The sequence below is a fragment of the Ruditapes philippinarum genome, unplaced genomic scaffold, assembly GCF_026571515.1.
Source record: "Ruditapes philippinarum isolate M1 unplaced genomic scaffold, ASM2657151v2 ctg531_1_1_1_1, whole genome shotgun sequence".
In the NCBI taxonomy this organism is placed as follows: domain Eukaryota; kingdom Metazoa; phylum Mollusca; class Bivalvia; order Venerida; family Veneridae; genus Ruditapes; species Ruditapes philippinarum.
The window spans coordinates 316,975-340,849 of NW_026852123.1; the positions used below are offsets into that span (position 1 = coordinate 316,975).

Genomic DNA, 23,875 nt, shown 5'->3' on the forward strand with positions numbered 1-23,875 from the left:
TTAAACTGCTTTTTTCATATATAAAAGAATGTATTTTACATGATCAAAAATCCGATTTTTATTGTTGTTGAAGACAGTATCACGGTTAAGTCTTGATACATACAATAGGTAGGACAAAACAAAAGGATTGTTTAATTGACAACTGAATTAATTAAAGTATAAATGTAATTACTTTGTAAAAAACGTCCAGTCGCTTGTTGAACACACTCACGAACAGAGCAACCGAAACTTTAATCGAGGCAAGATGGGAGATGTTGACCTTATAAACAGAGATCCAAATGCTATCAATCCGCATTTAAAGGTAACATTTTATTTTTTTATATAAAATATTCATCATTTCATTCATTTTTCAAAAAAAAGAATCATTTATTTACCTTTATTATATATTTTTTTCAAGTTTTTTAATTATTTTTAAAATGTTCATCGTTACCCGGATTCTTTTCATACAAACACTTAACACAATTTTAAAATGCATTTCTTTAATTGAAAGTGTGAAAAAAAAGAAAAGAAATTTTGTTCTTTATATTCTTGAATTGATTAAGTGTTATTGTTTATTCAGTGTGCCTTCGAAGATGTTTTGGCTGAACCAGATGATATCCACAGCATGGATTTTTGCTGGAATCTATCCTATTCCTGCTTCAACTTCTGGAAGAACTGCTGCTATAAGCTCAGCACTTTCTTGTGTGGTTGCTGCATAGCTATCGAATTAGGATGTGAATTTGCCGGCCTTGCCTTCACACACATTTGGTGTATCACACCTTGCCTTAGAATTGTTGCTATCAACTGCACCCCGTACCAGAAATTGTGGGGAGTTTGCTGTAACTGCTGCGTATCTCCAGTTTGTGAAGCTTGTGGAATGTACTGGTCTCAAATCAAAATTAACATGCAAAAGTCTTAACGAATTATCGGTAGTGTTTCATAAAGATAATATTCTGAAAGTTTTGATAATGTAAGAATACTAGTTTGTAATGAACGCTTTTTAAATTTTGTTTAACATCAGAAGTATTCCAATTCCAGTTACTATTACCTCTGTAACTTGGCAAAACATGTTGTTATAAAGCAACAAATCACAGCAAAACAGCAAACATTTCTAGACTAAGACTAATATATTTTATGTAATGTAATGATTATATTGGCGAAAGCTTGTGTTTTTTGGTTTTTTTTTTATTATTTATTAATAAATATATATGTGTAAAATTGTTAACCTGGACATGGATTTATATGAGTTAAAACCTATCTTTTTTAATCTAGATAGTGAAACAAGGTTTTACTTCTAATTTTGATCACATTCTAGTCTATTAACTTGGACTAAAATTACTGGTGTAATATAAGAAAGAGTTGTCATATCTCGAGCATATCTTGAACCCTCGATCTCTTGGTTTCGGCACCTTAACCACTATGCAATCGCTTCCCATGGATTATTATAATTCTCTTAACATCTTATAAAATGGACAGATGTACCTGAGTGCTCTTATTATTATACCGGTCACATAAGAATATTTTGCGCCCCTTATTTCTAACGGAAGGTCGTGGGTTAATCAAGGTCCGACCAGGCCCTCAAACAACTAATTGCTAGGGAAACGTTACCCTTTCTTTGAATGGAAAATTTAAAAGTCGTTCTGGTTTCATTCGTATGGATGTTTCCTTTTTTATCTTTTCAATGGATGTGTTGTCTTTATTGGATAACGGAGAATGGCCATTTACTATAATATATTTAAGAAATAATGTACTGCAGAGAGTGATTTTATCGCTTAGTAAAATCACTGTTTGGAGGTCGGTTGCGAGGAATTATGCGAGCCGAAGGACAAACAGTGATTTTATCAAGAATGCATATTCTAACACGACCTGCATTTTTCCCTATTGAACACAGAAGAACCGAATGTGTGTATAATAATGCAATCATTGTTTGACGTTGTATACTTAGACATGTGACGGAATCATTTTACACGTGACGTTACCATACTGAAAATAAGCGCGGAAACAAACAGGCGCAATTTAGCTTAATATTGGTTTAATAACAGGTACGGCAGCATTTATTTATTAATGTCGTGTAAGAATCGAAATAATATATCAAATTCGGTGATTTTATCGCTTTATAAACAAAAGAAATAATAAGAAAAAAAAGAATTTTAAAAACATCCAGGCACACTGACGAATAGGGAAACCGAAGCTTTAACCAGATGCTCAATCAAACCGAGTCTGCAACATTTTCAATTTTATCGTTTTCGGCGTTCTTTTCCCTATTTTATTAGTTGAAAGAAACGAAGATTGCGTTAATGTGTTATTGTAAGGGGACAGTAACTTTTTTAAAATAAACATACAAATATTTGAGTCAAATGCTATGCGGCTATTCACATTTTTGCCCCATTATTTCTCTTACGATTGCTGTATTTTTTTGCCCTTTGAGGATTTTAATTTCACTATCTTTTGTTTTGAGGAATAAACACTGCTTTAGCGTAAATATAAAGTCGAAAACTAAACCTCCCTATTATTGAACTGTGTTGTTTGCTTTTGACTTTCGATGAATATCTCTTTTCAACAGATTAGTGAAAAACAGCACCCTTAAAGCAGCACGCTTCCAATGTGGTTAATTATCTTGAAAACTGAAATACGTCTTTAAAATATTTTATGTAAAAAACTGTGTGTGTTATGTTTGGCTCATGAGCTTTTTGATATTTATGTTGCATTTTCAACATTTAAACAAGTAAAAAATATCACATTAACAGACGTTTTCACGTAAACCGAAATGTTATATTGTTTCCTTCTTTTACAACACAAATTATGGCCGTAATAAAGCTCATTAACCATTGGATGTTGCCCCGTACAGACGGAGTGATAGACCAACGGACATACTGATGGACTAAGTCCTTGAACTTAATTAACTAAATAGGAACTACGAGTTCACATTTTAGAACCAAACTATACAGTTTTGAAAAAAAAAGACAGAAGTATCTCTACTTAAGAGTATATTAAGAATTAAGAAGAGCTGGAGAGGATAATGTTTGACGATCCTCATTAAGGACACTGTTTAAAGATCCTCATTTACGACATAAAAGAAAAGTCAGAAAAATGTTATTTTTTCCGCTTGATAAAGCTTGCTCTTAAATACACTACAAATACGACTAGTAACACTTAAGAACAATTCAAATAAATCAAAGATAGTCTATGGTATCATACACTGCATTTTTTACAAAAAATGTTAATTTTATCAATGTTGTTTTTTTTTGTCCAAACTCTTAACATCGATGACACAATTACGGTGATTGGCTATGTGGTGTAAAACATTTTCAGGTTTACTTCTTGGTCGGCAAACATAACATCAAATCTATACAACATTTGGTCCGACAAGCATTATATACATTTCTCAATATATGTATTGTTTTATAATCGTAAAATCCTATATTATTGCATAGTTTTTAACTTAAGTTAATTTAATATGTAAAAGAATATTTTGTTACAGTCACGACGATTCGTTTAGATTAAATTCAAAGATGTATTTTGCATTATCAAAAATCCGATTGTTCGTTGAAGACATTATATCGGTTCAGTCAATAGGTAGGACAAAACAAAAGGATTGCTTAATTGACAACTGAAATAATTAACGTATAAATGTAATTACTTTGTTAAAAAAACGTCCAGTCGCTTGTTGAACACACTCACGAACAGAGCAACCGAAACTTTAATCTAGGCAAGATGGGAGACGTTGACCTTATAAACAGAGATCCAAATGGTATCAATCCACATTTAAAGGTAACATTTTAATTTTTTATATGAAATAAACATCATTAAAATTTCAAAAAAGAATCATAAAAAATCATAAAATTTACCTTTATTATTTTTTTTTTCAACTTTTATAATTATTTTTAAAATGTTCACCGTTACCCAGATTCTTTTCATGCAAACATTTAACACACACTTGAAATGAATATCTTTAATTGGAAGTGCAAAAAAAAATTGTTAATATTTATATATTGTTTATTCAGTGTGCCTTCGAAGATGTTTTGGCTGAACCAGATGATATCCACAGCATGGATATGTGCTGGAAACTCTCCTATTCCTGCTTCAACTTCTGGAAGAACTGCTGCTATCGACTAAGCACTTTCTTGTGTGGTTGCTGCATAGCTATGGAATTAGGATGTGAATTTGCCGGCCTTGCCTTCCAACACATTTGGTGCATAACGCCTTGCCTTAGAATTGTTGCCATCAACTGCACCCCGTACCAGAAATTGTGGGGAGTTTGCTGTAACTGCTGCATATCTCCAGTTTGTGAAGCTTGTGGAATGTACTGGTCTCAAATCAAAATTAACATGCAAAAGTCTTAACGAATTATCGGTAGTGTTTCAAAGAGATGATATTCTGAAAGTTTTGATAATGTAAGAATACTAGTATATAATGAATGCCTTTTAAATTTTGCTTAACATCAGAAGTATTCCAGTTCCGATTACTATTACCTTTGTAACTTTGCAAGACATGTTGTTATAAAGCAACAACTCACAGCAAAACAGCAAACATCTCTAGACTAAGACTAATATATTCAATGTAATTTAATGATTATATTGGCGAAAACTTGTGTTTTTTCGGTTTTGTTTTTTTTATTATTTATTAATAAATATATATGTGTAACATTGTAAACCTGGACATGGATTTATATGAGTTAAAACCTATATTTTCTAATCTAGATTGTGAAACAAGTTTTTGCTACTAATATTCTATTAACTTGGACTAAAATTACAAGTGTAATATAAGAAAGCGTTGTCATACCTCGAGCTTATCTTGAACCCTCGATCTCTTGGTTTCGGCACCTTAACCACTATGCAATCGTATCCCGTAGATTTTTATAATTCTCTGAACATCTTATAAAATGGACAGATATACCTCATTAAGACCGGTGACATAAGAATATTTTGCGCCCCTTATTTCTAACGGAACAACTAATTGCTAGAGAAACGTTTCTAGAACGCCGTCACTGTCTTATGTAATCAATGTTTTTTGTTATGTTGTGAAAAGATGATATTATTTTGTCGTTTGAGCGTGTTAACATGAGCAATTTTCATTGGAACATGCTGACTCACAAACAGCTTGTCAAATTATTATGATCACAGGTGCAGACAGCATGCTAACTTGTCACAGTCTCGTGATGACTTGTGAAAACAACATGTTAACTTGTCAAAGTATAAATATGACTTGTGCAAATGCCATGGTAACTTGTCAAAATGTAATGATGACTTGTGCAAGCGACATGTTTACTTGTCGAATTATTGTAATGACATTTGCAAACAGCATGTAACTTGTCAAAGTGACATGATGACTTGTGATGACTTGTGCAAACACCATGTTAACTTGTCAAAGTATAATGATGACTTGTGCAAACGACATGTTAAATTGTCGAATTATCGTGATGACATGTGCATACAGCATGTTAACTTGTCAAAGTTTCATGATGACTTGTGCAAACAGCATGTTAACATGTCAAATTACCATGATGACTTGTGAAGACAACATGTGAACTTGTCAAAGAATCGTGATAACTTGTGCAAATGACATGTTATCTTGTATCATGCTGACATGCACATGTTTGCACATGTCATTATGATACTTTGACAAGTTAACATGTTGTCTGCACATGTCATAATGATTATTTGACAAGTTAACATGCGGTTTGAACAAGTCAGCATTGTCTGTAGACAAGATATGATGTACATTGCACATGTTAATATGCTTAAATGACAAAAAAATATCATCATTTCAGAAGATAGCAAAACTATTGATAGCATAAGACAGTCACGGCGTTCCATAAACGTTGTTCTTTCTTTTCATGAAAATTTGAAAGTCGTTCTGGTTTCATTAGTGTGGATGTTTCTTTTTATCTTTTCAATGGATGTGTTGTCTTCGAATTATGGATATCGGAGAAAAACGATTTACTGTAATATATTTAGAAATAAAATACTCCAAACTGTGATTGCATCGCTTAATTAAATGACTGATTGGAGTTCGGTTGCGAGGAATTCTAATACGACCCGCATTTTCCCTATTGACCATAGAAGGAACGCAAGTGTGTGTTATTATGCAACGGAGTCACAGTTTGACGTTCTATATTAAGACATGTGACGTATTCATTGTACACGTGACGTAACCACAAAAAATCCAACGCGCTGAAAATAAGTACAGAAACAAATCAGGCGCAATTTTGCTTAAAATCAGGTGTGGCAGCATTTATTTGTTGATGTCGTGTAAGAATCGAAATAATATATCCAAATCGGTGATTTTATCGCTTGATAACATCACTGTTTGTCGTTCGGATGCGCATCATTGTATCACGAGGGCGTAGCCCTCGTGATATAATTCCTCGCATCTGAACTCCAAACAGTGATGTTATTGAGCGATAAAATCACTGTTTGGGATATACTATTTCTTAATTATATCACGAGGGTGTAGCCCGAGTGATATAATTTTGCGCTCCGAACGACAATCAGTGGTTTTATAAAGAGTGAATATTCTAACATGACCTGCTTTTTTCCGTATTGAGCACAGAAATATGTGTGTAATAATGCAATCACTGTTTGTCGTTCTAAATTTAGACATGTTACGTAATCATTATACACGTGACGTTACCACTAAAATGTGACACACTGAAAATAAGTGCGGAACAAGCAGGCGCAATTTAGCTTAATATTTGCTTAATATAAGATACAGTGGCATTTATTTATTGATGTCGTGTTAGAATTGAAAAAAAATCCAAATCGGTGATTTTATCGCTTTATAAAATCACTGTTTGCCGTTTGGATGCGAATCATTATATCACGAGGGCTTAGTTTCGCATCCGAACTCCAAACAGTGATCCACTATTTGGGATAGATAATTTATGAAATAACACACACTTTCGGGTTTTTTTTTATGTACAACAGGGAAAAATGCAGGTCATGTTATAATTTTTTAACACAATACTGTTGAAAATATAATCATAAAAATATCACGATTGCAATGTGCATATATTTGACAGAAATGCGTTTATTTTCTTACTTTTAAAAAGCATTCTGAACAAATTTTTAAATCTTTTGAAACGAATATAAATGATTCACTTAAGAAAAAATATCGTTCTCAGTGGTGTTTATCGGCTATTTAACAGTTTTGATGCGTAGGAATCGACCAATAAGGCCGAGGGCCTGAATGGTTGATTTGCTTGCATCAAAACGATAAATACCGATGTTACATAGCCGATAAATACCCCTCATACCGATATTATTTCGATTCTTACAGAACAAAATAAGGGAAATCACTAACGTTGTTTTTTTTTTCAAGCAGAGATAACTTCTGCTGCCGATTTTCGTAAAACGCTACTCTAGTCTCACCCAACAGTCTCTAATGTATAAACATATTGAACAAAATAAATAATAAGAAAAGACAAAGTTAATTAAACGTGCGTCTCTTAAAGACAAACATTGGAATTTACATTTATAAATGTGTTATCTTTTCTTCCGATTGTAATTATTTCCACTCACACACCCCAAACCGACCACCGCCCTTTTTTATCCCCTTTATCTTAAAAGTATGCGTACGCAAAGATACATAGATCACCGTTCCATGGTTCATAAAGAAATTTATATATTTCCAGTAAAGGATCCATAGTGGGCTGGCCCAGCTCTGAATCTTGAACAATTCATCCAATGTTTAAAAGATGTCGATGTACAAAATATGAATATTAAGCAACCAACAGTTTACCGCCTGGTCTGTCTACATGGAATTGCAGGGATCATTCAATTTCCAGATTTTTGTCTGCTCTATACTGTTGACCTTTGGTTTTATTTTCCGAAGAATTAAATATATCTCCAACGTGCAGTATGATAAGAATAAAGCACGATGATTCAATCACTTCTCATATCACACTAAAATGCATTATATTAATTTTGTTGTGTTAATGAATTACCACTTAAGCGTACAGAAACTTTAAAAAATGATTATAGTTTGTCAATGATAGGGTGTAAAGAATTATAGAGTGTATTTTATTATACAGTTTTTGTCTTTCAGGACCATTCAAGCCTTTTGTTGTTTTTTTAAAGAAACAACTTTTTCTTTAACATGATATATAATTTTTGCATAATAAAAAATGTGACTAAGGATTACCTCTGTATAACACTTTGGTAATAAGATGATTTCAATGATCAGTTCAGTGTTTAGTCGACTGTCGCCGCATAGTTTTCAATATGACAGATGTTGATTTTGTCAACAAGGATAGTAACAATATCAATACACTTAAAGTTAAGCTGAGTGGAAAAAAGCTGAGTGGAAATGTTGTATATATCGTTAAAGATCAACAACACGCCTTAGCTTTTTATCTAACTTGCGATATATGGCCAAAACATCCGGCCAGAATTCAACAATAAATTTTAATTTGATGTTATCATTAGGACCGACGACAAAAGAATATTTTGCGCCCCTTATTTCTAACGGAAGGTCATGGGTTTATCAAGGTCCGACCAGTCCCTAGAACAGCTAATAGCTAGAGAAACGTTGTCCTTTCTTTGAATGGAAAATTTGAAAGTCGTTTTGGTTTCATAAATGTGGATGTTTCTTTTTTAATCTTTTCAATGTTGTCAATATAGTTTAGTGTTTGTTAGTCAGCATTAATGAAATGAAGTATGTCTCGATGGTACGAAATTCCCAATTTTAATTTCCTGAATTCACGTTTTCAACATATAGAGGATATTTGTTTGTTTTGCATGTAAGATTTAAATATATTTCACTGAGTGAACATCAAATTCAATAATTTCACGAATTCACTGTTTCATCTTCACGAATTCCACATATTCAAGATGTTGGAACCATAAATTCATTAATTATGTATGTTGAAATCGTGAATTCATGAAGTTGAGGTGATGAACCCGATAATTCAAAAAGTTGAAATGTCACCACCGGTCTTTTGAAGGAACTGCATAATCCACTTAGTTTTTGAAGTTATGCTTTGAATCTTTACACTTTACGCGTATGTTAAGCTGATTTAATGGTATGGTATTTAACAAGTTTATGCCGATTATTGAATAGATCAAATATATAAAAGATTTTTTTTATTTAAAAAAATATTTCGATATCATTTGACAAAATAGAATTACAACAAGTAAAAAGGTTAAGCTGAATTTATTTACTTTTCTTTCGGTCATGATAAAACAATATTATAAGTTTAGTAGTTATGTGTATTATGTAACAGCCATACCATGTTGTTGTTTTTTGTTGGGTGGGTGTATGCGGTATTTTGTTGTTGATTAAATTTATGGCTTTTTGTTGAATAGAAGGTATCCCGATGAAAGTTAATCTATAAATAATTAGAAGATAGTTATATTTATCATATTAGTTCTCTAGCGTTATATAACCATTACGTATAACGCGTGTAATATAACGACCGCACCACGCCTGTTTATCAATTAAAATGTTATAAATGAATTGTTTAGTCTGACATTGGTTGTCATTTAAAATAAACTTTAATAAAAGGCATCTTGCCAGAGAACACTTAAAATAAGATTTTCCTGAACATGTTTCGTAAACACTGTAACTAAACGGAAATTAATCAAAAAATAACTTTCCATATCGTATTCCATTAGGGCCAGTTTGTTTTCTTTGAGAACGAAAAGCGCATCTTTGAGAACGAAAAGCGCAAAATAGTACGCTTGTGACAGTACGACAGCACGATAGTGATAGTCTATTGTACTTCCGTACTGTCACCATCATATTGTCGTTCTGTCACCTTCGTACTGTCGTGCTTTGCGATTTTCTTTCTCAGAGAATACGAGCTGTCTCAAACGGAAAAACATCGAAAATCCCTGCCTGTCAACATGATAAAAGTTTATAGCAAATGACAATGAATGTTATGTCCTATATGTCTTATATTCAGATTCTATATTGTCCAAGTTGTTTCAGTTTACTCGTCACTTTCTTTTTTCTTTACTTATTTTTTCTTGTTTGGCTGATAAAATATTGTACAATAAGTAAGACTGAGATTTTCCTTTCGTTAACTATAAACTATAGAAAGTAAGATTTTTTTGTGCATGTAACCCACTAAAATACGCGATCTAAATCCAATCCCCGCATATATTTCTCATTTGTGAGTCTTAAATCAAAATCCTTTATCTAAATCAGGTTTGAGTAGTTTGAATTGGAATTGGAAGTATTGCTTTAAATTTTTTCATAAAAATCTGCAATTTTTACCCCGAAATTGATTCTTTTTCGAGCGATTAAAGAACAGATGCTATCTTTTGTACCGAAAAACAAGCATTTAGACATAGAAATCAATTAAGAGTACATTGCTTATCTTCAGTAAGTATGATAAACTGATACTTCATATGCCCAAAAAACACCCAAGCATCGAAACTGCTGGTGTAAAAGACATCTCTTAATTACATTGTACAATTGTATGTACTTATAAATGAAATATTGAGAAATATTAATGAAATAAAATGCGTATTTTCATTTTCCATACTTTCATTTGAAAACAAAATATTTTTCACTGCAGTGAAATATAATTCCCATATTTTAACTTGTGTCTTGACGGAATTCTTTCCTCTTGATTCAGCCAAGACACATCAAAAAAACTTTTTCTTTATTTTCATCTTGTGACATGAAAATTATCATATTCCATACCATTCGACCTTGTATTTCAAGAAAAAAAAACTTGAATATCCTCAATCACAATTTAATATTTCACTGTGGAGACTTATCATAACATAAACATATAAAAACATTCGGAGTATGTTAAAAGGCTTAACTTAATAGGGAGAACTCTAGAATATTGAGAACAAAACAAGAAAACTTGACAAAAATAAATAACACAGAGTCTGGATAGAATTTAACAAACTATCATGGTTAGAAAAAAAATTAGACAACAACCTTATTTTATCAAGTTAATTTTTCACCAAGATGAATCTTTCTTTTTTTTAGTTGTTAAAAATGCTGTTTCAAGTGCTTTGTCGCTGTAAGAATAAGTTGTTTTCATTGAATTACTCCTGCTGTCAAAGTCAAAAATTATCCAGTCCAATAGCATTTTTAAAAAGACAGTTTCTAATAGTTTTCCACTGTTGCAACCTCTCCAAATTTAACCCTTGGTTATCTTTATTTTGCTGAAGAGTGCTCCACAAGATTCACACACAGGTACCACGCAACAACTGAGACAGGATCCGAAGAATTTCTGCGCACATCCCATGCATATAGAGAAGGCTCTCAAGAAAGGGGTACAACACCACACGTTTTGAAATGTGATACCGGCAAAACAGCAACCCCATTCCAGAGCAATGCACAATCCACAAAGGAAGGTCAAGATCTTGTAACAAAGGTTCTTGCCACATTCGAAACAGGAATAGCTGTTCTTCCAAACGCAGTCCATAGACCGTATACCCTCAGGCTCGCCAAGGACATCTTCAAACTGAACCTGTAAATATCCGGAAAGATTTAAAAATTAAAGTTTTGAACAATAACGTAGAAATACTCATTGTTATAACAGTCATTGTAATAAAGTTAAAACATTATCATATAATTATATTTTAGAAATGTATTTTTGCTTTAATAAATCCAAGGAAGTGTCATGAAAAAGTTTGAAATGAAGAAAATTATTTTCTTTTAACAGAATGTCATGGTTTTATTATAATTTTGTTTTTAATTTTTATTATTAAACACCATCATTTAATTTTGAAATATGTATATTTTTTCATTTTACCTTAATATGGCCATTAAGTTCATTTGGATCACGATTATCTAAATCAACACCCATGATGTCTTCAGCTATCAGCACTCACTAAGGTCCAACAAGAAAATAAACACCAACTGGCTTTGAATTCTTATTTTTATACATTTTAATAGTCATGTCACACTTTGGGAACAAAAGAAATAGCGTTTCTATTTTTTTTCTTTTTATTATATCGTCCTGTATTTTTATGGAAACAAAACAAAACGAGTAGTAATTCAACGGTGAAATTATTATAATTATAATAATTGTCTTCATTGTTACTTGCCCTTTTAGAAACGTACCTACATACCACATGATAGTTAAAAAAGCAGTTAGAAATTATTTCAGTAAATTTCTGCCCTGACTGAGGTATTAACAAAAAGTAACTAAAGAATTTGGTAAAAAGGCTAAGAACCTTATTATTTCTGAATAAATGATGTATTGCAATGAGAAGCTTTGCGTACGGGCTAGAAGTACTGCGCACCAGATACAACCATCGTCAGTAAAATATGAATAAAAAAAATCATCAAGGAAGGGCAACAATGAACGCATCCCACAACACAACACGGGACCACCGGCAAGGAGTCCGGCAGGACATCAAACAGGACAGGTAAATGGGTCAGTCATGGACAGGACATCATTATAGATTATTCAAAATAGGAATTCATAGAAACCGACAATGTAATTAATGAGGAAAATTAAATAATAAGCCTACAAAAGGATAAGCATGAAGGGGCGGTGAAGTGCGGGAGAGGGGGCGGCAAAATTCAAAAAAAATAGGGGGAAAGAGATTATTCTTACCGTAGACGACAAAAACAAGAAGGGACACAGAGGTGTCCCTACAATTGAATAATTGCATATACAATATACAAGATAAACATCTAAATCATTACTCAATTATGCTACCTTTTATTTTAGTTTTATTACATAATAAAGAGTGATTATTATAATACTGATACTGATGGTGATGATAAACCCGATGTTGATGATTTATTTTCTAGTGTATTGTTAATGCTTAAAGGTGATATATTTCACTTTGATGCTATTTAATTTTTTACAGTATGTTTAGACTTACATTTTACTATTTCACTTACAACTGTTAATTCTTAGAGTTAATATAAATGATCTTTACTTAACGGCTGTGTATTTACTTACCATAGCTTCTGAACTTTTAACATGTCTATAAAATGGCGCGCCAAAAAGAATCAATTCAAAACATCTACGGTTGGATATAATACATATTCAAAAATTCAAACAACTTTTTAGAGGGCTGTGTCTATGCATATACGTTTTAGACTAAATCTAGAGTTGAATTCGATGAATTCCTGAAACGATATGCAGGAAATTTATTCTAATGCCCTTCATTTTGACTATACTTGGATGAGTTATGTGAGAACAATTTTATCTGTCATAATGCAACAATTGTCAAAAATTATTCAAAGGATGGCATATGTCTCATCATATTAGGAGCAATCATTACACAAGCTATGAAATTATTTCAATTAATCAACAATGAATATTTATTTTAGAGAAACTTATTCATCAAAACTGTGTATAAACCATACAATGATTATTTGAGGATTACTTACATGTATTTTAAGTGTGTTTTATGATAGTGCACATAATGCATTTTCGCTTTTTGCTTTATTTATATTATTTGATTGTAAACAGAGGTTGTCCGAAACATTTTCCTATGTTATCCTGGGGTACACAAGTTGGTAAATATATCGATAAAAAGCGCAACGCTTTGATCACGCTATTGTAAACGGTAGTGCACCATTAAACTATAATCATCGAAGTTTATTTGTACCACGGGAATATTTGGGACTCGTTACGATTGCCAGAGGCTTCAAAAACCACTTTATGCGAAACATTGATGAGGCGACAGAGAATTTATTAATAATTATAATATTCATAATGCTTTATGTTGTAGTTGTACATGCATCATGTCTTCTTGTACACCCTAAGTACAAAATTTCTCGCATAGTGCATTTAAGTGTTTAGTTGTTATTTGTGGATTATCTGGTAAAAAATAAAATGTTACAAACCCCTCATTTGCCGAGTTCTTAATAAAATCTATTGTTTCAAATTGTATTATTTTGATAATAATTTGATGATCATGTAGGACGTTCAAGATGATCACAACTTTTACAAAAAAACTAGGAAGAAATTATCTTTAATTTTCTAAGATTAATACCCCTTTTTCTGATTTTGTACTTTGTATTTTTAACTACTTTCAAATTACAAGAATTTTCGTTAGAACATCATTAATTGCCGTTTTTATTGTTTTAATTATTTCTACAACATTAAAATTTTAGGCCGCCAGGCCGCTGGTCCGCCAACTTCACGCCGCCAGGGCGCTAGGCCGCCAACTTCACGCCGCTGTTTTAACTCTGTTTCCTTTTAAAGGTATACATATAATAAATAATAATCTATAATAAAAACGCATGACGTATTGCCAAACTTATTTATAGTTTGGCTAAACTTTGACCAGACCTTTTTCTTTTTGTACTTTTAATTTTAATTTTTTCTTCTATACTGCCGTTTTATTTGAGCATTTTTACATTGCAATCTTAAGCACTAGGTATACTGAGTTATTTTAAGTCAAGAAGATATAAACGTCGAGAGGATGATTGTGGATTTTCCAAAGAAAACTGGAGAAAAAGTAGTTTGAAAATTTTATATAACATCGTTTACTTATAAATTATTATATAGATACTTTAATAAATAGAATTATTGAATAAAACAAAGGTCACATAATTTTTACCTGAACAAACAAATTATTCATTTAATTTAATTTTTATTTTTCATCCGAAAAGAAATATTCAAATTTAATTGTGTCAAATACTTTGATCCAAATTTGTTAATAATAACACAATTAATCAAAAAAGGAAAGAAGGAACATTCACTGTAATAGAATTAAAGCAATCGTAAGTTTAAATATATCCCCTTATCTATCAGTTGTGATATTGATGAGAAAGTATGCTCAAACTTTGTTTTATCACATCACACTTTCCTTTAATCCACTTGCTGTTCTTCTATTATATTGTTGATACCAGTTAACTTTTTGCAATCCTTATTTTGCTGAAGAGTGCTCCACAAGATTCACAGACAGGTACTACACAACAACTGAGACAGGATCCGAAGAATCTTTGAAAACATCCCATACATATAGAGAAACATCTGAGGCATGGGGTATAAAACCATACGTTTTGAAATGTGATACCGGCAAAACAGCAACCCCATTCCAGAGCCATACACAACCCACAAAGGAAGGTCAAGATCTTGTAACAAAGGTTCTTGCCACATTCGAAACAGGAATAGCTGTTCTCCCAAACGCATTCCATGGAACGTACACCGTCGGGCTCCCCAAGGACATCTTCAAACTGAACCTATAAATAGCCGGAAAGATTCAAACAATAAAGTTTTGAACGGTAACGTAGAAATACTCATTGTTTTAACAATAATTTTGTTATAAAAATGTAAGGAAGTGTCAAAATAATCAATCATATTTTCCAATTTTTTTCTTTAATTATAATACTCACTCAGGTTCGAAGCGTTTTATGTTATAACAAAAAAGTAAAAATATCATAAAAATAATTCTCCATCATTTTTATCTATTTATATATATTTTTTTAATGAATCGTTTTATAAAAACATCAGTATCAACAATCTGATTTTGTTTTCAAAAGATATAGAAAGAATGTTTTCATTACTTATCTAAAGTTGTTTAGCTTACCCTGATATGGTTATTAAGATCATTCGGGTCACGGTTTTCTAAATCAACACCCATCTTGTGTTCAGATAATACCATTCACCAATGTCCAACATGAAAATGAACAGCAACTGATTTTGAATTTTTTTTGTTCTCGCCTTTATATCTTTATCTTCTTCAGAAACAAAAGCAAGGTGCGTGTCCAACTATTTACGTTATTTAACAAGATTATGCTTTCAAAACAGAAATCATAATACAATAGTGAAGTTATTATAATTATACATAATTGTCTTAAAGTTTTTACTCGATTTAGTTTCACATATTTACTATCTATATTCTATTTGAGTCGTTCTAAACAGAACTAATTATTTCGTAACGTATCCTATTAGACGACCACATTGGCAACAATTTATTGTTAACAGGTAATTTTACTTTAGATACGTAATATAAATTGTTCTACTTTAATGTTTGAAAACAACATAAACATGTACATTACTATTATTTATAGTGCTCAATATCTTGAATCTTCATCTTTTTAAGTCAAACATAAACTATAACCAGATCAACCATATATTTATTGTTGATATTAAATTGATAAAATCCTTTCGAGATTCATGATTATCTGCTTCAGGCCGTTGATTCAGAAGTCATGTGGGATTAGTAGTCGGTCTCTTGCGGAGAAATTGGTAATTCGAGGAGACAGTTCGTTGGGTCGACAGCCGAGATGTGACAAAATGAAGTGTTACAATCAGCTTAAAACAGAAAACCAAACAGACAAATCAGTTTTATATCAAAGAATAATAATAAAATAAAACAAAAACTACCGTTTTGGGTGTACTATTTAATCTATTTCTGAATAGGTCATGAAAATTTCGGGAAAAATTACTTTATCATTCGATGGTAAAATGATAGTAATTATACATGTATGTAACTGGTGCAATTATTATATCACTGTAGTCTTAATACAACTGTTTCTCCACTGTTTTTTCTGCTTAATTAGTCATATGTGTATATATATTTATAATTTTACAATTTAATTGTTAGATCTATATTATGTGATTTACCTGTTCTCCTATATTATAAATATTAATGTAAAAAATGTTAAAAGATAAAGGCAATTTCGCTTATGCCTTTCAATTCAGACATAACTGTATGCCATTGAGATCACGGCGTTCCTAAGCAATTAAGGTATCACATTAAACTTTTTTAATATTTCTATTTTTGAAGGAACCTTGATTTTTATTTACAGTCAATGGCAATAAGGTTATTAAATGCTCGTTCACAATACCAGTATATAAGGAAATAATCATGAAAAAATCAAATCCACTTTTGGAAGTGACTGGGCTGGACGTGGTAAACACTAGTATATCACATAAATATATCATAAAAAATGGCTGGCCAAGAACCTGATTTGGATAATCGTGATCCTAATGACCTCAACAGTCATGTACAGGTATGAATAATTCTTTTTGTTCAATATTTTATCTATTTAACGTGTTTTTGATGAAATTACAAATCATAATAAAGGCTTGACAAATACTCGAAAAAGCTACTAGTATTTATATTTATTTCTTGAATCGCAAATCATTCTAAACTCTACCTGTGTGTTGAGTATGTCTTCCAATAATCCGGTGGTGATCTTAACTGAAAACACCATTTCAAACGTTAAGCTAGTAATTTGATATCTATCCTTTCAATTTCAAGGTTATGTTTGACGACGTCTTTGGAGAGCCGGAGGGTGTGAAATCCATCGACTGTATTTGGAAAAACAGCTATTCCTGTTTCGAATGTGGCAAGAACCTTTGTTACAAGATTATGACCACTCTTTGCGGGTTGTGCATTGCTCTGGAGTGGGGTTGCGAATTTGCCATGCTCACATTTCATCATGTGTGGTGCTGGACACCATGCTTGAGGGATTTCTCCATCACAATGGGATGTGCCCAGAAGTTCTACGGAACCTGCCTGAACTGTTGCATAACACCATGCTGTGAAGCATTTGGATCAGTCTTCAGCAAAATAAAGATTCAAAAATCATAACGACTTGATTATGTTAAAACTACAACTTGTTTGAAATTGTATAGGTATTAAAATTTAATGGAAGAAAGGACAAGTTATCAACTCTCTTACATAATACATTAGAAAACAGCTAGATTGTATGGAAAGTGTGTCGATTCAAAGAAGAAAACTATTAAGGAATATAAAATCTGAAAGTTAAAATGAAAACCTTTATCGCGAATTGTTTGATGTAACTGAACTTTTGTTTTGAAAGATAAAGGTAAAGTTTTTTGTCAAACTTAATTATGATGTTACATCATGATCAATAAAATATTTATTTGTTACTTTATATATTATTGTTTTCCTTTTTGAACACCTTCCTTCAGTAGTGCTCTTGGTTAGATAAAGAAGATTTGATATAGTGACAAAAGGCTCATTTGAGTTTGAACTGTGTGTGTGTTTGACAGCTGCATTTGAATATAAGCAGTATCATAATAATTATTCAGCAACTTTTGCCAAGCCCGTAGTTTTGTAATTAGACAATGTATATTTTTATTGAAAAAAAAATACTTCCAAGTAACTGTATTATTAGTCTATTCTTCGATCAAAGAAACAACACATTCCTGCAATTTTTCACAATTACAATTATAACTACATAAATCATGTATCTGTATATCTGTGTTCAACGAATTTAAATTGATAGATTTCCTATGAGTATTCTTCTTAATATTAAAACTTCATACGTGCTATCTTTTATATAATCATAATTTGTTTCGAAAATGCGCACAAATTCTTTATATATTACACAACAGTTACTGTTTCTTTGCTGTGCTGTTTTACATGATAACTCACTAGACTACATGATGTTGCTTGAATTTTTCACTCAAGGATGTTGGTATATCCCTTCAAGTTCATCTACCGACATTCCGACGAAATAAATCAATACAAAGGCAACTTTGCTTGCTTTTATGATAGTTAATAAAAAAAATAAGCTAAAATTAGATTTCTGCCAAAATCGTGAAATTTGCCATACGCGAAAATAGCCTGATATACGGTAGTATATTTCGAAACCATACGTCATCCAATCCGTAAAATTGTTAAATGTTGCAGTTTGTTTGAGCCTGATCGTTAAAATAATCGTAATTACAAAGGTATACCTCCGTTTCCACCTTCCCTAGCACTAGCTGTATCACTACGTGATATTTAGATGTAGAATTGAACGCATTTAATTTAATAGATTTATACTGTTTGGTCAATAGTATAACATTGTGTTAGTCCTAAATAAGAACAAATTAAATTGAAAGAATAAATGAAGTTGAGAAAGACAGATATATTTGAAAAATAGACAATATATCCTAATGGTGATTGAATTCCGGAAAAATGTCAAATATATATAGATTTTTTAAATCACTGGCGCGCTATTAGCAATAGCTAAAATGTACTGGTTTTATCAAGTAAAATGATATAAAGTTCAACATATATTTTGTTCATTTAAAACAATGTTTATACTTAAAAGGTAGGATAAGGTTTATCGTTATAAATTGATGTATTAAAACCCGAGCAAAATAAAAAAAATAAGAATATTAACTTCTTTATCTTATCTGTTTTAAGGTGTTTCCTAATTTTTTTATTCTGAAAGTGATTATAAAAACAAACATAAAATCACTAATAATGATAATTTGTTATGTTAAATGATTTGATTTGACAATTACATGTTACGTAAAAATATATAAACGAGATAAATATCTCAATAACGTTTTCAAAAATGAACTTTAACTTCATATACGATAATGAATAAATTCATGTGTTTACAAACCAGTGTTTAACCACTTAAACTGTTTTGTTGTACGAGAAAATGTTGATGAAGAGATATGGTATTACATTTCAGAGTGTGTCGTTATCAGAGATAAGATCTGAAAGTTAACAATGATGAATGCCGGACTAATTTTGTTGCCTTATATCGTTTAAATTAATTTACCAAAGGTGTTTAGGTAAATTGATTAAAGATAATTTACCACAAAATCTATAGGTTGTCTTCAACGTTGGATGGCTTTTTACAGTAAAAAGATTATTCTTTTGCCGAAGATAATTGTCCTAGTTGCCCCTTCATTTTATTAAACGACAAAAATGTCATGTTTAAGGATAATCAAAATTGCAATGTAAGAGATTAAATTTTATATATTTTTGTTTGGTTTTCTTTAGTTTTACGGCGCACCAACAAAATAAGATTATTCTTTTGCCGAAGATAATTGTCCTAGATGCCCCTTCATTTTATTAAACGACAAAAATGTCATGTTTAAGGATAATCAAAATTGCTATGTAAGAGATTGAATTTTATATATATTGTTTTGGTTTTCTTTAGTTTTAGATCACAACCAATCGTCATATGGTTGCAAAATTTGACAAACTTTGAGAAAGAGGTTAAAATCACCCACCTGCTGGAGCTAAGAAATGGATAGACTCCAGTAATTCAAAATCCGTTTAATCACCTCTTTTAATCGCGCAGGTATAAACGGTAGGCCTCAACACTTAAAGGCAACCCCTTAGCCACTAGAGGGTTAAATATTACTAAAATACTTTATTCAAATACTTTGATTCTCGTTAATTGGAACTTTGATTATTAAATAATATAATTTATAATACACACCCTTTGTACCGACAAACGAAGCAAAAACAAAGTTTAATTGAATAAAAATATAAATAACTTGGATGATATATATAAAAGATCAATCTGTGTTGAACAAAGCCCATGTTGAGCTCGCTGGAACTATTTTATATAATAATTCAAAAACAATCAATGCATGAGTATTGATGGAAGATGAGATTCAGCGTCCTAAACTATCGTTTTGAGCCTGAAATATGCTTTTTATTACATTTATAAATGTTAAATATGTTCGTAAATGGGTCTTATTATTATGTACAGATGAAAGCCTTAAAACTAAGATTCTTATTTTCTTTCCCAAATTAGCCAGCAACTAATACAATGTTATAAAAATATCACCATTAACATTCAATTAACATACGGAAAAGAACTATTAAAACGATACATATACTGAAAAAGGTGGATAACAAGTATGCAAAACGTTCAATCTGACTAAAGTTTGTTCACATCTACGAAGTTCAGATCGTACTTTATTTCTTGCATTAAGATCTGATTCTTACCGTATATGTTTATTTACCGAGTAAGCTAATTTTGCCATGCAGTCAAACCGTCCTTTACAGGTAGGCATTAGACGAAGTATCAAAATATTGCTGTCAGTGGAAGTAAAATAAATGTCGATTTTTGTTAGAAAAAAAATGTTGAAGTAATTTGAAACAATTAAACTTGAAATAATTTGACTCAATTTTTGGTTTAAACATATTTATTTTTTATCAAGTTAAATTACTAGTAATCAAACACAAACTTTATACAAAGTCATGATAATTTTGATTTAACGTGAAGCTCAAAGCTTATAGTAATTCTCTCAATTTTTAATGAGCAAGATTGTTTTGCCAGTTTACATGCCGACCATATGGACAGCGCCATGTTTGTTCTCAAAATCCGATAAAAGGTCATGAGAAGGTGACCTCTTATTGGTGTCTGTCAGATCCTATTGCGTAGTGTGAATAAGGCGCTGATTTAAACACCTAAGTCAATATGAGAAAAAACGCACGACAAATTGCAAGACAATGAAAGCTTTCAAAAGAATAATATTAAGACTTTGAAAAGTTTTATCCATACAACAGAGCAGACATGAATATAGATATACTCAACGTCCGGAATATCAAATGAAATTAGACGCAACACTCGTGCAATATTATACATGTATTTGCTTTTCTTAAAGATCGACCAAAAAAGAGATGTAGGCAGCAATGAACAAAAAATATGTACATGCTCCTTCGTTGCAGATTCTTATCTTAGAATGAAAAAATAAGCTATGGCTCCTTTACCACACTCACCATTTTTTTACTGTTATAGTTAAAGGTGGTTTTCAAACTAAAGGAATGAAAGGGGAAAAAGAAAAAAAAGGCAGACAAAGTGAATTGCTGTTGCTTTTTTTATGTAAAAACGAAAGAATTTATAGAAAAAATGAACAATTGGCATTACTATACATGCTAAAGACGACATAATACTTCATCCTCTGATAAAATGGCAATGCACATCCGTTAAATACGTATTTATGAGTTTGTTTTTCTTATTTTTAAAGCACTTGATTAGAAATCATTATTTTCTTGCCAATCAATGTGTAGAAAAGAGCTAATTAAGGCCATTCGGGTTGAGTGTCTTATAAAGAGAGCAATATTATGTCTCAACGGCTAAGATTATTTAAAATCTGTGAAAGGGTGATCCCTAAAAAGCAATGAAAACATCAATATTTTATGAAAAATTATAGACTCTCAATTAGTCTTTTCATGAGGGGAAATCCAAAACTCCAACATCCGACTTAAGGGGTATTCTGAAACACTTAATAAGCTGGAATCAATGACCCTGAAGGACAGGAAAACATTGAAGTTGATAAAGCAGTGATTGTATTTTTATATCTATTTCTTTTATATATACCCCGACCTTATCTCTTCTGTTCAGCCTCCGGAGGAAAAAAGAAAATACTTACTTACTTTACAGTTTGTTTCAAATCTTTTCCTATAAAGAAAATGATAATAATCTTGTAAAGAAAACTGTTAAGGTTTAAGCTATCATTTTTCAATTTTATTTGTAAATTGGCCATGAAGTTTTGAAAAGCCAAATGAGAATTCAATGTTAAAATTATTGCAATTATGAATAATTGATATTAACCCTAAAATTGTTTGTGTATTTCATATTGTTCATATATGTATGTTTAATAGAAGATATTTGTTAGTGTAGGCATTAATTTGTGATCTTTTTCGTGATATTCATATTAATAATTATTTTGTCATGTCAAATTACCATAGATTTCCACATAGATTTTTCTTTATTTGTGAAAAAAAGTCTGACCCCGGGATCGCGGCGTTACTAAGCAATTACCATATCGAATTAAATCTTTTTCATATTCCTTTTTTTAAAACACCTTGAAAATATTTATAGTCTTTAGCAATAAACTGATTAAATGTTTCTCCAATTTACTAATATTTAAAGGTTGATATATTTTCATTTTTCAGACGCACTTTTGGAAGAGAGCAGACCAGTCGTGATAGTTGATTTTTATAAATAGCAGAAGAAAAAGACATCAACCATGGCTGATTTATCTAACCGTGATCCTAATAAACTTAATAGCCATATAGAGGTACGAATATGTTACCTTTTCATGTTCTATAATCAAGAAAAAGTTTTTTTCTTTTCTTTCGTTCTTTGTAATTTATAGTCTAAGAATATTTAAAGTCTTAAAATAAAAAAAACTGGTAAAACAGATATGATATATAAAACACAACATTTGTCTAGATTATTCTTTTATTTTCAAGGTTATGTTCGAGGATGTCTTTGGAGAACCCGATGGCGTTCGATCAATGGACTGTATTTGGAAAAACAGTTACTCCTGTTTCGAATGTGGCAAGAACCTTTGTTACAAGATTATGACCACTCTTTGCGGGTTGTGCATTGCTCTGGAGTGGGGTTGCGAATTTGCCATGCTCACATTTCATCATGTGTGGTGCTGGACACCATGCTTGAGAGATTTCTCCATCACGATGGGATGTGCCAAGAAGTTCTTCCAGACATGCCTGAGCTGCTGCGTCGCCCCATGCTGTGAAGCAATTGGTGCATTCTTCAGTAAAGTTAAGATCGAGAAATCATAACACTACATCATTTAAATCGTTTAACCCTGATACTATGATTCAAAGAATGTGATGAGATGATACCAGGACTTTCTTTTTGCTGATGATATTGAAATAAAAATGAATATCATGATTGTATTGAATTTCTTAACATTTTTAAAAAAAGACGTGCATTTAAGATTATGAAATTTAGACGAAAATATTTTGGATTTAAACAGGAATTTTTATATCAAGTATGTTGCTTTGAAAAGGTTATTTATTTAATAAATTCATATTGTATTACATCATATAAATAAAATATATTTGTTTTTCTTTTATCCAATGTAAAAATTAAAATAGCGTGTTTATAACTTGAATTACATTGCTAAATTTATACTTTTCTACTAGTATGAAACGATTGAAAAATGATTTTCAAATTTTACTGAATTGATGTATTTGTTAGTCCTTAGACTATTTCATTAATGTTCATTCTAAACATAGAGAATAACTTGAGCGCAATAAGAATAAAAACAAAAAGGTGAACATTGGACAGTCGGTTGAAACGAGTCTGTTCATGTGAGGTCTCGGGTGTTCAGCATTTCTTCTTGTCGCCGTCGTCCTAAACAGTCTTCAATCATTTGAAATTATTTTGATGAGCGTTGACTGCAGATCTTCTTTTTGCTAGACTGAAATGAAATTACAACGAGCACATGCTATTTGTGACATCGTTTAAGTTTTGTGAGCATCAG

General features: G+C 31.4%; 6 protein-coding genes across 6 annotated transcripts; 4 read left to right on the forward strand and 2 right to left on the reverse strand.

Annotated features, from left to right (window-relative positions):
- The first annotated feature begins 142 nt into the window (after positions 1–142).
- LOC132749847 (caveolin-1-like) lies at positions 143–1,457 on the forward strand. Its single transcript, XM_060739762.1, has 2 exons — positions 143–301; positions 560–1,457. Exons 1-2 carry the CDS (start codon positions 245–247, stop codon positions 896–898), a joined length of 396 nt encoding a protein of 131 aa, XP_060595745.1. The 5' UTR covers positions 143–244; the 3' UTR covers positions 899–1,457.
- Positions 1,458–3,589: 2,132 nt separating this feature from the next.
- On the forward strand, positions 3,590–4,632 carry LOC132749837 (caveolin-1-like). The gene is made up of 2 exons (XM_060739750.1): positions 3,590–3,750; positions 3,984–4,632. The coding sequence occupies exons 1-2, from the start codon at positions 3,694–3,696 to the stop codon at positions 4,320–4,322; spliced, it is 396 nt and encodes a 131-aa protein (XP_060595733.1). The 5' UTR covers positions 3,590–3,693; the 3' UTR covers positions 4,323–4,632.
- A 6,033-nt stretch (positions 4,633–10,665) lies between these two features.
- LOC132749873 (caveolin-1-like) lies at positions 10,666–11,842 on the reverse strand. The gene is made up of 2 exons (XM_060739788.1): positions 11,699–11,842; positions 10,666–11,413 (listed from the first exon to the last, which is right to left on the reverse strand). Exons 1-2 carry the CDS (start codon positions 11,750–11,752, stop codon positions 11,081–11,083), a joined length of 387 nt encoding a protein of 128 aa, XP_060595771.1. The 5' UTR covers positions 11,753–11,842; the 3' UTR covers positions 10,666–11,080.
- Positions 11,843–14,429: 2,587 nt separating this feature from the next.
- LOC132749829 (caveolin-1-like) lies at positions 14,430–15,603 on the reverse strand. The gene is made up of 2 exons (XM_060739738.1): positions 15,447–15,603; positions 14,430–15,099 (listed from the first exon to the last, which is right to left on the reverse strand). Exons 1-2 carry the CDS (start codon positions 15,519–15,521, stop codon positions 14,767–14,769), a joined length of 408 nt encoding a protein of 135 aa, XP_060595721.1. The 5' UTR covers positions 15,522–15,603; the 3' UTR covers positions 14,430–14,766.
- A 1,123-nt stretch (positions 15,604–16,726) lies between these two features.
- On the forward strand, positions 16,727–17,766 carry LOC132749882 (caveolin-1-like). Its single transcript, XM_060739797.1, has 2 exons — positions 16,727–16,875; positions 17,127–17,766. The coding sequence occupies exons 1-2, from the start codon at positions 16,813–16,815 to the stop codon at positions 17,457–17,459; spliced, it is 396 nt and encodes a 131-aa protein (XP_060595780.1). The 5' UTR covers positions 16,727–16,812; the 3' UTR covers positions 17,460–17,766.
- Positions 17,767–22,502: 4,736 nt separating this feature from the next.
- Positions 22,503–23,277, forward strand: LOC132749674 (caveolin-1-like). The gene is made up of 2 exons (XM_060739537.1): positions 22,503–22,660; positions 22,836–23,277. The coding sequence occupies exons 1-2, from the start codon at positions 22,610–22,612 to the stop codon at positions 23,166–23,168; spliced, it is 384 nt and encodes a 127-aa protein (XP_060595520.1). The 5' UTR covers positions 22,503–22,609; the 3' UTR covers positions 23,169–23,277.
- The last annotated feature ends 598 nt before the right edge of the window (positions 23,278–23,875 follow it).

Excerpts from the sequence above, each read along its gene's own strand:
- LOC132749847 (XM_060739762.1), top strand. The coding sequence starts at position 245 with ATGGGAGATGTTGACCTTATAAACAGAGATCCAAATGCTATCAATCCG. Across the intron at positions 302-559 it reads CTATCAATCCGCATTTAAAG|TGTGCCTTCGAAGATGTTTT; the intron begins GTAACATTTTAT and ends TTGTTTATTCAG.
- LOC132749837 (XM_060739750.1), top strand. The coding sequence starts at position 3,694 with ATGGGAGACGTTGACCTTATAAACAGAGATCCAAATGGTATCAATCCA. Across the intron at positions 3,751-3,983 it reads GTATCAATCCACATTTAAAG|TGTGCCTTCGAAGATGTTTT; the intron begins GTAACATTTTAA and ends TTGTTTATTCAG.
- LOC132749873 (XM_060739788.1), bottom strand. The coding sequence starts at position 11,752 with ATGGGTGTTGATTTAGATAATCGTGATCCAAATGAACTTAATGGCCAT. Across the intron at positions 11,414-11,698 it reads AACTTAATGGCCATATTAAG|GTTCAGTTTGAAGATGTCCT; the intron begins GTAAAATGAAAA and ends GGATATTTACAG.
- LOC132749829 (XM_060739738.1), bottom strand. The coding sequence starts at position 15,521 with ATGGTATTATCTGAACACAAGATGGGTGTTGATTTAGAAAACCGTGAC. Across the intron at positions 15,100-15,446 it reads ATCTTAATAACCATATCAGG|GTTCAGTTTGAAGATGTCCT; the intron begins GTAAGCTAAACA and ends GGCTATTTATAG.
- LOC132749882 (XM_060739797.1), top strand. The coding sequence starts at position 16,813 with ATGGCTGGCCAAGAACCTGATTTGGATAATCGTGATCCTAATGACCTC. Across the intron at positions 16,876-17,126 it reads ACCTCAACAGTCATGTACAG|GTTATGTTTGACGACGTCTT; the intron begins GTATGAATAATT and ends TTCAATTTCAAG.
- LOC132749674 (XM_060739537.1), top strand. The coding sequence starts at position 22,610 with ATGGCTGATTTATCTAACCGTGATCCTAATAAACTTAATAGCCATATA. Across the intron at positions 22,661-22,835 it reads AACTTAATAGCCATATAGAG|GTTATGTTCGAGGATGTCTT; the intron begins GTACGAATATGT and ends TTTATTTTCAAG.